Source organism: Meleagris gallopavo, chromosome 2, assembly GCF_905368555.1.
Source record: "Meleagris gallopavo chromosome 2, MGAL_WU_HG_1.1, whole genome shotgun sequence".
Lineage (NCBI taxonomy): Eukaryota > Metazoa > Chordata > Aves > Galliformes > Phasianidae > Meleagris > Meleagris gallopavo.
Window position 1 is genome coordinate 96,566,795 of NC_139405.1, and position 15,631 is coordinate 96,582,425.

The window sequence follows — 15,631 nt, forward strand, 5'->3', positions numbered from 1 at the left end:
CCTGGACCCAGCAGTGTGCAGAAGTAGCAGACTGCTACCCCGAGTGGTTCTGCATTTCCCAGGTGATTTCCTGTGGGAAATCCTGAGGCTGCAGCCAAATTGTAGGGAAGGCATTTTCTGGGGAGCGGTACTAGCTGTAGTTCTCCAGACACTGGATCTATCTACAGCTCTTTGAAAGGGTAGGCAGGACAAGGGGAAATGGCTTTAAGTTGACGGAGGGAAGATTTAGGTTGGATGTCAGGGGGAAGTTCTTTACAGAGAGAGTGGTGAGGTGCTGGAACAGGCTGCCCAGAGAGGTTGTGGATGCCCCATCCCTGGAGGTGTTCAAGGCCAGGTTGGATGGGCCCTGGGCAGCCTGGTCTAGGATTAAATGTGGAGGTTGGTGGCCCTGCATGTGGCAGGGGGTTGGAGCTTGCTGATCCTTGAGGTCCCTTCCAATCCAAGCTATTCTATGGTTCTATGATATGATTCTATGATCTGGCAAATCTGGGTTTGGTTCTAACATGGACGGGACAGAGATGGGGCTGATACCTCTCTCTGGTAGGTGGAAGTGCTCCTAGAATTCAAGAAGTTATGAAAACATAAGACATACAGGTACTAAAGACTCATAGGTCAGACTGAGTAAAATAGAATGGAACATTCCCTAGGAAAATACAGGGCACATACAACATATGAATTTTATATGCACCAGATATACAAGCATCAAACACATAAACACTTAGTGTGAATTTGATCTACTATTTCATGTTCTATATACTTTGTGTTAGCACTGAGCAGTTAACTGCTGTGTTATCTTCAAGCCACCACCTTGGTTATCAAAGCAACTAGATGCATCTTGAACCCAAAGAGGCATGTGCAATTGGAAAATGTTACGATATTAAATCCTACCTTTGAATACATAGGCACCTGCATTTCAATTAACAATTTAGCTTGTGAAAATGTTTCTGTTCATTTCCTAGTTGGTGCAACAATATCATCATTTTTGTTCTACTTCTGAAAATAGTCTTGTTAAAATAATGGCAGATGGAAAGAGATCTGTTTCTAATTCTGTTGCTAGACTTCCTTTATAACCCAAAATAAGTCATTTATTCAGGGTGTATCTCAGTTTCTTCATTTGGAAAATTGAATTAATAATACTTCCTGGCACATAAGGTTGTTTAGGAACTTGGTACATTGTGTTTGAATGGTGCAATCCTTAATGGAAGGTTCTGAGTGCAAGATTTTATCATTCAAGTAGACACCAGTGACAAGTGGTGATCCTCAGAGATTGGTGTTGGGACCGGTATTATTTAATATCTTTGTAGAGACAGTGGGATTGAGTACACCCTCAGCATCTTTTCAGATGACACCAAGCTGAGTGGCACACATCAGAGGGAAGGCGTGCTATCCAGAGGGACCTGGACAGGCCTGAGAGGTGGACACATGCCAACCTTATGAAGTTCAACAAGGCCAGGTGCAAGGTCCTGTACCTTGGTTGGGGCAATCCCAAGCACAAATACAGGCTGGCTGGAGAACAGCTTGGGAGCAGCCTTGAGGAGAAGGATTTGGCAATAGATCGATTAAAGACCCAACATGAGCCAGCAATGTGCTCTTGCAGCCCATAAAGCCAACTATATCCTGGGTAGCATGAAGTGTGACCAGCAAGTTGAGGGAGGTGATTCTGCCCCTCTACTCTGCTTTTGTGAGACCCCACCTGGAGTACTCTGTCCAGTTCTGGAGCCCCCAACACAAGAAAGACATAGAGTTGTTGGAGTGGGTCCAGCAGAGGGCCATGAAGATGGTCAGAGGGCTGGAGACCTCCCCTAGAAGGACAGACTGAGAGAACTGGGACTTTTCAGCCTGGAGAAGAGAAGTCTCCTGCTCCTTATAGAGGAAGAAGTTCTTCACTCAGAGGAACAAGTTGCCCAAGGAGGTTGTGGAATGCCCCATCCCTGAATGCATTCAAGGATGTAGATCTGAGCAGCCAGGTCTAATGGTTGGCGACCCTGCCCATGGCAGGGGCGTTGAAACTAGATGATCTTTGAGGTCCTTTTCAACTCAGGCCATTCTATGATTCTATGATTCCACGATAAGATTAAATCCTATTGAAAACAAACAAACAAACAAATTAAAAAGAAAACAAAAAGCAACAACAACAGTAACAGAAAAAAAAAACCACAAAAGCTGAGATTGTGGAAAAAGAGAGAATTGAGAACATCTCTCTGTACACTAAAAAGTGAGGATTACACAAGGGCAATGTGTTTTACAAAGGAATTGCAGAAGAGATATGCATTACAACAGCCATGTTTGAAGTACAGTAATTGAGGCCTGGATACATTAATTTCTGTGCATAATTAATTAACTGTATTGTTCATCATTATTCTTTCTTTCAGATTCTGTTGATGAAAGATCCTGGTTGGATTCGAAACGTCTGGACTCGCAATCTAAATGTAAGGAATACTGTTCTCTCTGATTTTCACCTCTAGTGCCTTACAGCTGGCCTAGCCTGAAGCCGGGCAGGTCCTCAGGAAAATGGGACAGGGAGAAATTAATGCTTGGCCACCTTCCAGTACCGTTACCATATGTACCATATGCACCTTGGGGTACTATTATTGCTGTGAAAGGTTGGGAGGCTGTGAAACTGTGGGTCTCACATGGGCTGGTACTGGCAGGATCAGTAAAGATGGAAACATCGAAAAAAAAGAAAGAATAAGAAAAGAAAAGAAAAAAAATTTTGGCACTTTGCCTGGGCAATAAGAACAGAATAAGAAAAGCTGTGTCACATGTTATGAGAGACACATCCAAACACAGTTCACCCAGATGGCCCTGATACTGCTCTCCTGGAAGGCACATCTGTGAGGCAGTGATCTTGGGACACAGTCACACATTGGACAAAAGGACCTCTGAGAAGCTTGTTGCTCCTGAGAGGAAAAAAGTCACTTCCCACCTCAGATAGAGAGCTGCCATCACTGAGTGATTTGTGAAGAGAGAAAAGGAAGCAGAGCAAGGAAAGAACCTGCTGACCTCCTACGTGGCTCTGGAGAGTACTCTTCAGCAGTGACCTCTTGTACAGTGATTGTGGGGCAGAATAGTTAGAGGCTGATGTGTTTGAAAACATGTGGGACCACAGCATTTTTACCTAGCACCAAACAGTGCCACTCAAACACATCTGTTTCACTGAATGATCGGAGTCACTGCAGATTTCTGTGTGGTTTCACAGATGTATTAGCCTGGGTGGAGTGTCATGCTAGCATAGCTATATTGCTATCTCATGTAGATCCTGCTCAGGTGTTTTCATGCTGCCTATATTTGTGCAGCGTAGGAGATATGCTATGATTTATGGAGGAACCTTCCTGATGTAGGAGTCTTTGGTGACTCACGTGTAGCTCCTATAGAGCCTAGAGCCTGGCAACTTTCCAGTTTGTGTCTGACAGATGAAGGTTAAGATTTTCATGGAGCTATGCCAACACAAATTAAGGATCTAATCCATACAATGAGTTTGATATTAGCAATGTCACATAAACTAGATGGGAAGTTTGAAATGAGGATGAGGTTGGCTGCTGTTTGCCTGGGTTAGGTTTGGATGTCAGTTTCAGCTGCTGAGCTATACATACAGAAAGATTCATGGGAATTCACAATGCAAATAAAACAAACAGGGAAGGAACCCCAGTTAGCAAAGGGAAGCACAAAATCCGAAAATAAAAGCAATGTGTCTTGTGAACTTGTATAAAAGTTTGAAAGAAGATAATGTCTTCTTGTAGTAAGATTATACTTCAAGAAGTATCATTTTTTCTCAGCCCAGAGCAGAGGAAGCTGAGGAAAGGCTTCATGGTAGCCTCCATGGCCTCACAGGGAGCACTGAGCTCTGCTCTCTGTGACAGCGACAGGGCCTGAGGGAATGGAATGGAGCTGTGCCAGGGGAGGGGTAGGTGGGAGTCAGGGACAGGCTGTGCACCAGAGGGTGGTGAGCATGGAACAGGCTGCCCAGGATGGTGGGCAGGGCCCTGAGTGCTGGAGTTCAAGAAGCATTTGGACAGTGCTCTCAGACATAGCGTTTGGATTTGGGATGGTCCTGTGTGGAGCTGGAGGTTGGACACTAAGATCCTGTGAATCTCTTCCAACTCAGGATACTGTGTGGTTTTATGTTGTATTTGGGCAAAATTTTGAATTCATTTTTATAGCTCATTAGTATGCACTTTTCCCTAGACTACCCATAATGTAGCATGGAAATACCAAAAGGAGATGAGGGAAACAGTTCTGTAATGTAGATGTGCAATATTTAATACATGCCACAGGGAGGAACAGTCAAGTGAAATTAGCGAACCACCAGAATTTAAAATACAGAAAGGATATTGCAGACAAAAGATATGTTTGCTCTAAACTGTACTTAAGTCTGTGAGCAATTCTGCAGCTAAGGTATGAAACAGAAAGTGAGAAAACAACATCAAACAGAATCTGCCACAGGAAACAGAATTACACAGGCTAAATTACATCTGATCAGGACAAGATAGGTGATCAACAAGCATGATCCCATCCGCATGCAAGCAACATGCAAAACATACACCATGACTGAGCTGGGCTGTCACCGAGGGCTCCAGGGGAGGGGCATCTGATAGCAGCAGGATGACTACACAGACAGGCTTTTTTGTTTGTGCCCAAATTGCAGGGTGTGGGTGGTCATGGGGAAAAACAGGGTATCTGAGGAGGCCAGATCAGAAGCAGACATGTACCTTGATGTGACTCTGAGCTACCTGTGGGTATGACTTTTTTTTTTTTTTTTTTTTTTTTTTAATTCTGTTAAATAGAATTATTTTCTGTATTTTCTGACCAGGCTTTTCCTGACCAGGCTTCTTGTACTGCTGCAGAGCTTCATGCAAAATGCCATCTGCTTGCCTAGATTAGCTTTTTTTAATTAAAAAAACAAACAATTCACCTGTTTCAAACAATGAGCAGGACCCTCTGCTTGTTTAAATCTACAGAGGTCACTGGCTTGAACAGGATTATACTGCTTTGTGAACTGAGTGCTGGGCCTGAGTTCTCTTTGTGCATGATCTGCTGAGCACAATGCTGCTAACTTGCAAATAACAGTAAAATGAGCTTATCTTGCTTTTGTAGGCAGAAGCTGCTAGGTTTGAGACCGTTCATGGTCTGTAGATTTGTCTGCAGGCAATAAACTGTAGGGTAAGCTGTAACAAGGGTAGCAGGTCTGGGGCAAAGTCTCTGACAAATTCTCAGTTTGCATAACAGAATATGTAAAGCATACAGGCTGCCAGAACAAAGGCTTTCTATTCCAGAACGTGCTAGACCTAATGAAATGGATTTGACTAATTTCACTGAAGTAAATGATTTCCATGGACTTATGCAAAATGCTTGTATGTAGGAAACACCAATGACAAGTTTATGGAGCAGGGAGAAATAATTTTCACAGCGTGCTAATTCCTGAATATAGCTATTTATATATATATATATATATAAACCAACTGAAATATGATTTTTCTTTTTTTAAAAACTTCATGTTTGTAAGTGCCAGTGCTTGTAAGCTTTTTTCATATTGTGAACAGAAATACATGGAGATGACCTTCACTACCTTTTATATAAGGGTAGGCTCTAGAGAGTGATAGTAGGGCACAGAGTTGATGAGTTGATTAGGGTTTCTTTTCCAGTATTTTAATACTTGACCAGCTAAAATTGTTTCAGGTTTCTCAATTCAATGTTGAATTAGATTTCCTTACAAAGGATTTTTGCCTCCTGAGAGTCGTTCAAATACGTCACACTTTTTGACCAGATTATATCCCCATAATGACCTCATGTGTTCCACTTGCAAAAATCTTATGTGTTTTATACTTAGATTCATTTATGTGACAAAGTCTTTGTTTAAATGTTAATATTTAGATAGTGAAATTTCCCAATAGGACAAAATTACAGTTTTTGCTTAGTTTTTAATAAAGCAGAACAATAAGGAAAACACTTTAAGTATGCGGGTTGTAGTTCCTGTATTCAACACTTCCCTCTCAAAATTCAAACTGGCTGATGTATTCTTTGTCACACCAAACCTAAGTTTACTTTTCCAAATATTTTTTTTTATACCAATAGAAATTAAGTTCTGCTTAATTACAGTTCTAATATAACATTCATTAGCATGTTTGGGGATCGCTTTGCCTCGACACCTTTGGAGAGATTATTTTGACATCAAGAATATTTGAAGGGAAGCATTTACTACTGAGTTATCATGGACACTTCTCCCATTCATAGAAATTTGAACATGAAACTGGAATAAAAAACTTTCATCATTTTGCAAAGTTAATCATATATGCTAACAGTTTAAGTACTCCAGATGCAAAAATCATAAGTGAATTCTATTCCTTACACAATGATCCATAAATATATGAATGTTCTCACATATGTAAAGAAAGATAGCAGGTACAAATCTGAAATAAATCACAGTATTCCTGCTTTAAAACTCAGAGGCAAAAGTGAGAGTTTTACATATGCCCTGAGCCTAAACCAGTGAACGTGCTTAAATAGGAGAAAGATTGCAGTAAACAACTTTATATACCGATTAACTACTTGGACTCGATGTAAGTAATTAAAGAGCATTTATTGCCCTGTGACTGCATTTAACTTTATGTCTCAACTTGTTTCTAGGACTTCAGTACAATCTTAGTTATTATCTTTATCAATAACAATATAATTTTGATAATAAATGATCCTGGAAGCAGTATGGTTAAGTTAGCTCTGACAGCACAACCAAAAGATTGTTTAAACACAATATATTCTTTAAACATTTTTATGCTACAGGCATTCAAAGGATGACTACACTTCAAATCCAGAACAAATACATGCTTGTCATAAACTGTAATCATTAAAATCCCAAGAGGAGAAGTGCAAAGAAAATGTCACTAAGATGGGTTATTCCCAGAACAGTATTTCACTTCTCCCTCCAAACCACCTAATACTTATTCAGAGGCTAAAGATCAGAGAGATTGGAAACCTGTGCTGCCAGGTGCTGCTGTCAGGCTAAGGTCTCACAGCACATGGGAACAAATGAAAAGACAGCGTGGAAAGCCTTGAAGGCTACAGCTGTTGATCAGGCTTGCACTCTCCTTCCTGTCTTGTTGTTACAGAAAGCCCTGCAGAGGGAAAGCTGACACGTTTCAGCTGGAGGTGCAGGATCCAAACCTGTTGCACGGACTGAATTGGGAAAAGAGCCTTATTAAGAAATACAGATATGTTTTTTAAAAATGTTCTATCCTGTCTACATTCTACCATTTCAAATATTCGAGAATCAGAGAATCATAAAAGGAGCTGGAAGGGAACTCTAGAGCTGATCAATCCAACCCCCTGCTAAAGCAGATTCCCTACAGTAGGTTACACAGAAAGGCATCCAAGTGAGTGCTGAATATCTCCAGAGAAGGAGACTCCACAACCTCTCTGGGCATCACAATGTGATGCTTTACAGACTCCAAGCAGTATCTTTCCAGACCTGTTTGCTAAGATAATTCAATATTCCTAGGCAATCTGCTGTAGATATAAGTATGAAGAAAACGATGATCTTCCCAACAGAAGAAATTGGTTTCTGAATATCCTTTTAGGAATGAGACCACTATTTTAAGATAATTGTTGTAGTTTGCAAAAGATACAGAAATAGCAAAGAAAAGATTATACTCTGAGAAATATAGCAGCTTTGTTTGGTTTTCTCAAAGCATATTTTATAATATTTTGTTCTAAACAAACAATGCTGAGCATCTTGCTTTTCATTTGCTGTGCCTTGAGAACAGTGTTCTGGGCAATAGCTCTTAGCCACGCACAGAAATACTGGATTGGAGAAAAGGTAGCTTTTTGGCTTCCTGTGAAGGTGATCATTCCTTTCTTGTATGTATGTACATTTAAGCACAAGTATGTATTTTGACTGAGCAGAGTGCAGTCCTCTGTTTGAACATGTCTACTTGGAAACTCTGGGCTTTGGTTAAGGAAATAGCATGTTGATGACTTCACTATTATCTCTGTAATCTCATACATCCTGATTGCTTTGATTTACCAGCACTTGTGATTTTTTAAGATTTCTAAGATTATATTTAGAGAGCTTAAGCTACAGATTTGGAGATAAGTCACTTTGTAACAAGACTGGACTAGTACAAGTAGACCTCCATAAGAGTTGATAGATATTTTTAGCCTCCATTCTGTGTCTCTTGAATATTCCTCCCCACTTTTGTTTTGGCTATGTTTGCATCATAGGAGTCCATGCGTGCCACTGTTCCTCAGTAGCCTAGTATTTTGACTGTGGAAAGAGCTCCTGGGATATAAAGGAAGCCCTGAGGTTTTCATGGTTTTGCAAGGTTTGATGTGGATCTAAAGAGAAAAGAAAGGCTCATTTAGAGATCTCTTTTTTGAGAGTATTTTTCAATGAGGGGTAGGTAGAAAACTGTGTGTCACAAAACCAAGTCCGAAAGTACAAATTTGGTATAAAACCAAATTTGGTTACGCAATACAAGCCCTGGCAGCATGACAGTTCCTAAGTGTGTTAGCATTAGAGATGAACATTTTGGTAAATAATCAGTACCTCCTGCCCTGCCTCTAATGTCATTTGTAGCTGTTCCTGGAAAACTGCAATCCTACATTTGACAAAATATCAGTTTCCCTTTTCACCTGTCACTCCACCTTGTCACTGACTTAGACTTTATAGTCCTTTTGAAGACCTTGTAATCTTCCTGAGGATGATGTCATTGTTCACCTCTTAACAGTGAGGACAAAGAAGAAAGATAAGAAATGATGTCAGAACGGTGTTGTGTAACACCTGTGTGACTGACCGTGTCAGCAGGCAATTACAGCACTGGGAATTGTGACCATATGCAAAGCAGAATCCAAAACCTGAAGTTGGCAAAGGTCAAAGAGCTCAGGTGGGGCAGACTTTGCAGCTGGTGTGGGCCAGAAGCATCAGCCTAAATGTGACATACTGAACAAACTGACAAAAGCAAGATGGTTTCATATGGAATAAAGAATAAAATCTGTCCTGTATGGCTTTATGTTGGATAAGGATGGCATTCTTACTCTTTTTGAGGTTGTATTCTACTGAGATCTTCAAGAATCTCACACTGACCGAGTGGGAACAGTCTATCCCAGAAACAGACAAAGAAAAACCAGCAGGACAGAAAAATGTTTTATAAATCTCTGCAACTAAGTAACTTCTACATACATCTGTATGCTACAATAACCACTGCTAGTGTGCCTTCAAATGAAAGGAAAAAATGAATTGCCAGGAAGTAAAAAAAAAAGGAAAAAAATATGATGAGATGGAAGATTCAGTAGATCATCAAAGGTACTGTAGGTAGAGAATTGGAGAGCCAGAGTTTTTAATGCTTATACTGGAATAAAACTAGATTAACTCTAACACTGCTTATACAGTTTATACAGCTTGAGCTACTGAGTTTATTATCAAGAAAATAGCACCAGATTTCAGAGCTATATTTGCTTATGAATACATTATTATAGTTAGCTATAGTTACATTATATAAGTTAGCTAAAACCTCAAGTTCTCTATTTATGGAATCATTTTTACATGGACATTGTGTATGCATTAACAATTGCAGTCATTCATAACACAGGCACTACATGCCTGAAGATGTATTCCAGTTTTAGTGTGGGATTAGAGGCATTAGAGATAACGCATAGAGATAACTTTCTGGTCTGAATGGCCAACACACTTGCCAGGAAGATCTAATGCCCCAAGAACTGAAGGCTTTTTTTTCTTCTTTTTTCTTTTTTCTTCTGCATAAACATACGTACTAAATTCTAGTAACCTATGCTTGAGTTTTATTAAACCTTTCTTCTTTTTGACTTTTTTAAAGCCAGTTTTATTAATTATCAGAAGACTACACAGGTCAAGTTTCTTGCAACTTGTCTTTTATAGTAATTATGACCCTACGTCCTAGGCTAGAAGCACTGTGCCAAAACCATATGCACACAAACTGAACTGATAACCTATAAGTTCTTTGGGACAGGAATTAGGTGTTAAATGAGTCATAATGGGTGGATACAAATCAGAAAAAGAATGGAAAGAAAAAAAACTTCTGTGAGCAGGTCCTTTGAAAGTCTATGGACAGTTGTAGGGTCAAAACTTGGGAAATAAACTTGTGTTGCCCAAATAGGCCTCCAGAAAACAAAGGAGAAAATGAACTGATTCAAAACTTCTTCACTCCATGAATTATTCTCTTGCAAGGGCATAGCATGCTTCTTGATCATACAGTGCAACTCCCTCAGACACACAGTTTTGTGCATAACTTCAGTGTGCCTTAGTCTGGTATGGTCTGTGGCCATACTGTCCTCCAAACTATGCCCAGACATGGGACTGAGCCAAACCCACATCCATGACCATGCTAAAACTTTATGGTGTGGTAGATTATGTACTAGTGCTTGATTCTCTAAACAGATGTCACTGATGAGAGTAGTTGAGCTGAAGCAAGTTGAGTACCAGAAGAGCAAAGATTTCAGAATCACTCAGCAGAAGTTGTTCTGAGAAGTAATCTGAGGAACACTGTCCTCAGCGATGATGGTCACATCATCAGCAAGAACAGCAGGACTAAACAGAAGGACTAAGATGGTATCATGCTGCTAGCAGAATCTTATAGTTGCTGAGAAAGCATTTGCAAATGTAATCTAGCACATCAAACCCTTAAAAATGTAGAACCTTATTTGTGGGCTGGATCAAGCAGCAGGTGGCTGGACACGGTAAATAAGTAGATACAATTTTCCAACAGTGAGGCTCACATTTCTGGATTTCTGAGAGCAGCAGAGTGGGTGGTGTCGAGGCTGTGGAAAGATAGTGACTTTGATTCAATGTGTTACAATCATGTTTTTATATAAATACAGTAGAGAAAGCCTGTAGTGGAATTTTAGTGGCATTAAAGCAGTCCAGAACTGTGAGGGCTGGAGGATACCACCCACTCAGAAGGAACACAATACAGAACTGCATTCCACATGAATGCAGCAGAGCACTGGTCAGGATCCATTGCTGGCACAGGCACAGCTTCTTGTATTCACATCAGGGATGGGACTATTCACCAGCACATCTCAGTGCCTGTAGGGACAAGGAATTATACGGGAAATGAAAGCACGGGTACTCTGGGCTGAGGTGAATGGGATGAGGTTCAACAAGGCCAAGTGCCAGGTCCTGCACTTTGGCCACAACTTGGGGCTGAGTGGCTGGATGACTGTGAAGAGGAAGGGGACCTGGGGGTGTTGGTTGATGCTCTGTTGAACATGAGCCAACAGTGTGCCCAGGTGGCCAAGAGGGCCAACGGCATCCTGGCCTGCATTAGAAATAGTGTGGCCAGCAGGAGCAGGGAGGTGATCATCCCCTGTACTCAGCACTGGTGAGGCCGCACCTCGAGTATTGTGTTCAGTTTTGGGCCCCTCACTACAGGAAAGACATTGAGGCCCTGGAGAGTGTCCAGAGAAGGGCAACAAAACTGGTGAGGGGTCTGGAGCACAAATCTTATGAGGAGCAGCTGAGGGAGCTGGGATTGTTTAGTCTGGAGGCTCAGAGGAGACCTCATTGCACTCTACAACTTCCTGAAGGGAGGTTGTGGTGAAGTGGGGTTTGGCCTCTTCTCCCAGGCAGTGAACAGGACCCGAGGAAATGGCAGCTAGTTATACCAGAAGAGGTTTAGGTTAGACATAAGGAAGAACTTTTTCTCTCAGAGAGTGGTCAGGCACTGGAATGGCTGCCCAGGGAGGTGGTGGAGTTGCCGTCCCTGGCAGTGTTCAAGAGGCGTCTGGATGAGGAGCTGCGAGATACGGTTTAATGGCTTGTGGTAGCAATGGTAATGGGAGGATGATTGGATTAGATGATCTTGTAGGTCCCTTCCAACCTTGTGATTCTATGATTCTATGATTCTGGGGCCCAGTTGTATACTGTTTTCTTTTTGGGAATAAGCAAACACCCATATCTGTTGTGCGCCAGCAGAAACTGACTTCACTGAATTTTTGTTCTAAAGCAGAGATGAAATTGTTGATGTAGCTCTGTAACTGGAAATGGAGAACAGCAAACAGGAATTTGAGCTTGTGAGAGTGCATCAGTCTCATCATCCAGCAGCTCTTGTGGGCTGCACAAGGATTAGCCAACAGAGTTGGAAATGCAGAAAGAACTGCTGAAGAAAAACCTTGCAAAGAATTACAAGTTGGTGAGGGATGAGGGGAGACTGCAAGGAGATTTTTTCACAGTATGACTGGAAAGTTAAGAGAAAATGGAAGACTTAATTGCTGATTGCTCAACAAGGAACTCTCCCCAGGCTTCTGCTGTGCTACACGGTGGGGACTAGAACATGTAGGCACATGAAAACCACCTTGAAAAAACTAGTTTTCAAGCCTAAATCTGGCAGGCTCATTTATGAACTCATTTATGAACTTGATCCTTCTTTGTGCATGTTCTCTGCCCTCTTTTTTTCCCTTTTTTCTGTGTTTTACTGTTTCCTGATCATTTGTTTGACACTTAGCTCCATTCCTTCCTACTTGCTATGAGAGATCCCACCATCTGATAATTTTAGCAATGCACATCCACTTCCCTATTTAGCTGCACCCCAAGCTATCTCTGTTCTTGTCACTGCAAGCTTGAAACAATGACTTTAAGGGAAGGAACAAGGAGACAGCCCCTCACAGAAAGGGGCAGCCGCGTGACCGACCTGCCCTCATCTCCTAGTTGGGCCTTTGGTATAGAGCGTTCTGAGCACAGCCGGAACGGAGAGAGAACACAGCTGTAAGTGACAATGCAGAGCAGGCTCCCCGTCCGCCCTCCGCGCAGCCTGCGGGGACCGAACGGGCACCGCCGCCCTCGGGCCGTTTGCGGCCGGCTTCCACGCCTCCTCCATCGCTTCGATCAGCGGAACAACGGCGGTCCGCCCCCGCGTCACACCACCACCATCAGGCCGGGAGGCGGGTCCTCCCCACCGTCCGATCGGGGCAGGGCCGTCCCGAGCAGCTCTTCACACCGCCCCACCGCCGTCCCTCCTCCGGGGCGGTACCGCCGGGCTGCGTCGCCGTGGCGGCGGCGGGCGGCGCGCACAAAGGCGGCGGCGGCTGCGGGGAACGGAGCGGAGCGGCCGTAGGCAGCCCGGGTCCGGCGGTTTCTGCCGGGTTGGCGGCGGAGGTGGGAGCCGGGGCTCGGGGCCGTCCGGGTGGGAAGGGAGGGCTCGTGACCCGTAGGTACCTCCGGCCTGGGTGGGATGCCCGGGACGTCCCACGGTTCCAGCGGGCAGCTCCTTTTCCTTGCTGAGCGCTCTGATTCGCCGTCGTTTGGCAGGCGCTGCTCGGAGGTGGCACGATGAGCGCGTCATAGGTAGGGCCTGGCCGGCACGGTGCCGGCTGTGTGCATACAGCTCAACTTGGCTGTCGGGAGTCTCTCTTCTGTGATTATCCTCTGGTTTGGTTTGCGGTTTGGGATGTTTTGTTTATTTTGTTTTCTCGGTGGTTTTATCGGTGTCTGTGCTGTCTCAGACAGCAACTACTGGCAAATGTTTAGTGTCTGTGGGTAAGGTTTTGCTGTCATCATCCTGTCAGTTAGAAGCCAGATGCTCCTGTTACAGTGAACAGAACCTATTGCCATGAAAGGAACTGGAGGAGAAGTGAGGAGATGATAGGGTAGAGGATCAATAATGTGATGGTTTTAGGTATAAAGACATAAAAATAGCTACTGATGATTTTAGATACTTTCTGGTAGCTCGTGTCACCTGTCAGCATCTGCTTACCTGGCTCAGTGTGGTCTGGTTGTGAGGGAGCTGGGCAGGTTTCAGTTATAGCCCTTTTCCATACCTATCGATGTGCAGGCATATGTGTTTGTTTATCTGTTGAGCATACGTATGCTCAGCAATCATTAAAAACATTTGGAATGCAGTAAGTTCTTACTTTAAGCTCTGACAATAGGGCAGTATAGTCAGAAAGAAAACTTATTTTCCAGTCCTACTGGAAGAGAGGATGCTAGTCATGTGAGGAGTCAGCAAGTAATAGAGCTACAGCTGTGCCTCCTCTCTCATTTGTGTTCCTGCTCTGACATTGGAACAATAGCCTAGGGTAGCACAGGACGTGATCTTCCATAACATTCACCACTTGATTCAAAAGCTCTTGGTTTCAAACACTGGTTTGTAGTTTCAATTTGTTGTGAAGTTTGATTTTATTTGTGCAGTACCAATTCAAGTGGGTGTCAGACCAATTTGTATGGCTTTAGTGGTCCCCACCAGGCAAGTTGGGAATGTGCATTTGGGAGGCTGATGTGGGACTACAGTTGTTGACTTAAACTGATCATGAGGTAGTTCGCTTGGGCTCAGGCATGCTGGCTATGGGACAAGAGGCCAGCCTTGTCCTCCTTCTGTTTGAATGCCAGGATTCAGTTCAGGCATGTTTGTAGTCCTCAGTTTGAATCTGTGATTTCAGGTGCTCTCAATGAAATATGCTATTATTTATGGGAGCTTGCTCAAGTATATGAGAAATGAAGTATTTCAAATGGGAGAGATTGTGGTAGAATCTCAGCAATAACAAGTAGGATAGTCAAAGGCTGTATCTGTGAGTAAGCAGGTTCTGGGAATGACTTGCAGCTTGGAGAATAACTTTGACACTTGATCTGTTTGACTCCGTGGACATTATAAGAAGTCACAGCTCTTGGCTAACTTCAAATGGGAGTCAAATTGTTCCTAATAGAATTAAGCCCAGAATAATCCCAACCTTAAAGTATTTCTGCTGGCAGGAAGCAGAATGCTCTTACTCCTGTGTCAAGCCAGCTGTGCAGCATGTTCTGTTCTAGTTTGGGATGAGCAAGTGTTTTGCACCTGTTCCCAGCTGACCAGAAGCATTGTCAAATCACCTGCAGGAATGTGGTCAGTCTCATACTGCTGTGACTGTGGTGAGATCTGGAAAAACTGTGCATAATCAGGTTTGGTCTAGAGTCTGTCGTACAATTAGTGAAACAACCAGATTTGCACTGTTCAGCAGACTGCACCCCCCACAGCTTGTCCATATCAGGAATGTGGCTGCTCATGGCTTCCTTCTAGCTTGTGTGTCCAGGTTCCCTTTCCTACATGGGAGGGTGACGGAAAGTATGTCTTGCTTGGCAGGGTTTGTCTGTATCTTGTGACCTTATGATGTAGCCACACGGACAGACCCCACTTGAATCACAGAATGGCCAGGGTTAGAAGGGACCTCAAGGGCCACCAACCTCTGCATTTAATACTAGAGCAGACTGCCCAGGGCCCATCCAATCTGGCCTTGAACCCCTCTAGGAATGGGGCATTCACAGCCTCTCTGGGCAGCCTGTTCCAGCACCTCACCACTCTCATAGTAAAGAACTTCCCCCTGACATCCAACCTAAATCTTCCCTCCCTCAGCTTAAAACCATTTCCCCTTGTCCTGCAGATATCAACCCTTTCAAAGAGTTGATTCCCCTCCTGTTTGTAGGCTCCCTTTAGGTACTGAAAAGCTGCAATGAGGTCACCCCACAGCCTTCTTTTCTTTAGGCTGAACAAGCCCAGCTCCCTCGGTCTGTCTTCGCAGGGGAGGTGCTCCAGCCTCCTGATCATGTTAGTGGATCTGCTTTGGACCCTCTCCAACACTTGAAATCAGTGAGAGTTAAACACACTCTAAATCTCAACCTTAGTAACTTGGTCAAGAT

General features: G+C 43.2%; 1 protein-coding gene across 5 annotated transcripts in view; it reads left to right on the forward strand.

Annotated features, from left to right (window-relative positions):
- Positions 1-15,631, forward strand: part of LPIN1 (lipin 1) — a 78,619-nt gene that overhangs the window by 17,727 nt on the left and 45,261 nt on the right. For 4 of the 5 annotated variants that reach the window (XM_085218030.1, XM_085218031.1, XM_085218032.1 and 1 more), the window contains exon 2: positions 2,373-2,429. In XM_085218030.1, coding sequence (XP_085074156.1) covers positions 2,373-2,429 — 57 coding nt within the window. Of the gene's footprint in view, positions 1-2,372; positions 2,430-12,991; positions 13,121-15,631 lie in introns of those variants that run through there. The other variant, XM_085218033.1, reaches the window with a different exon arrangement.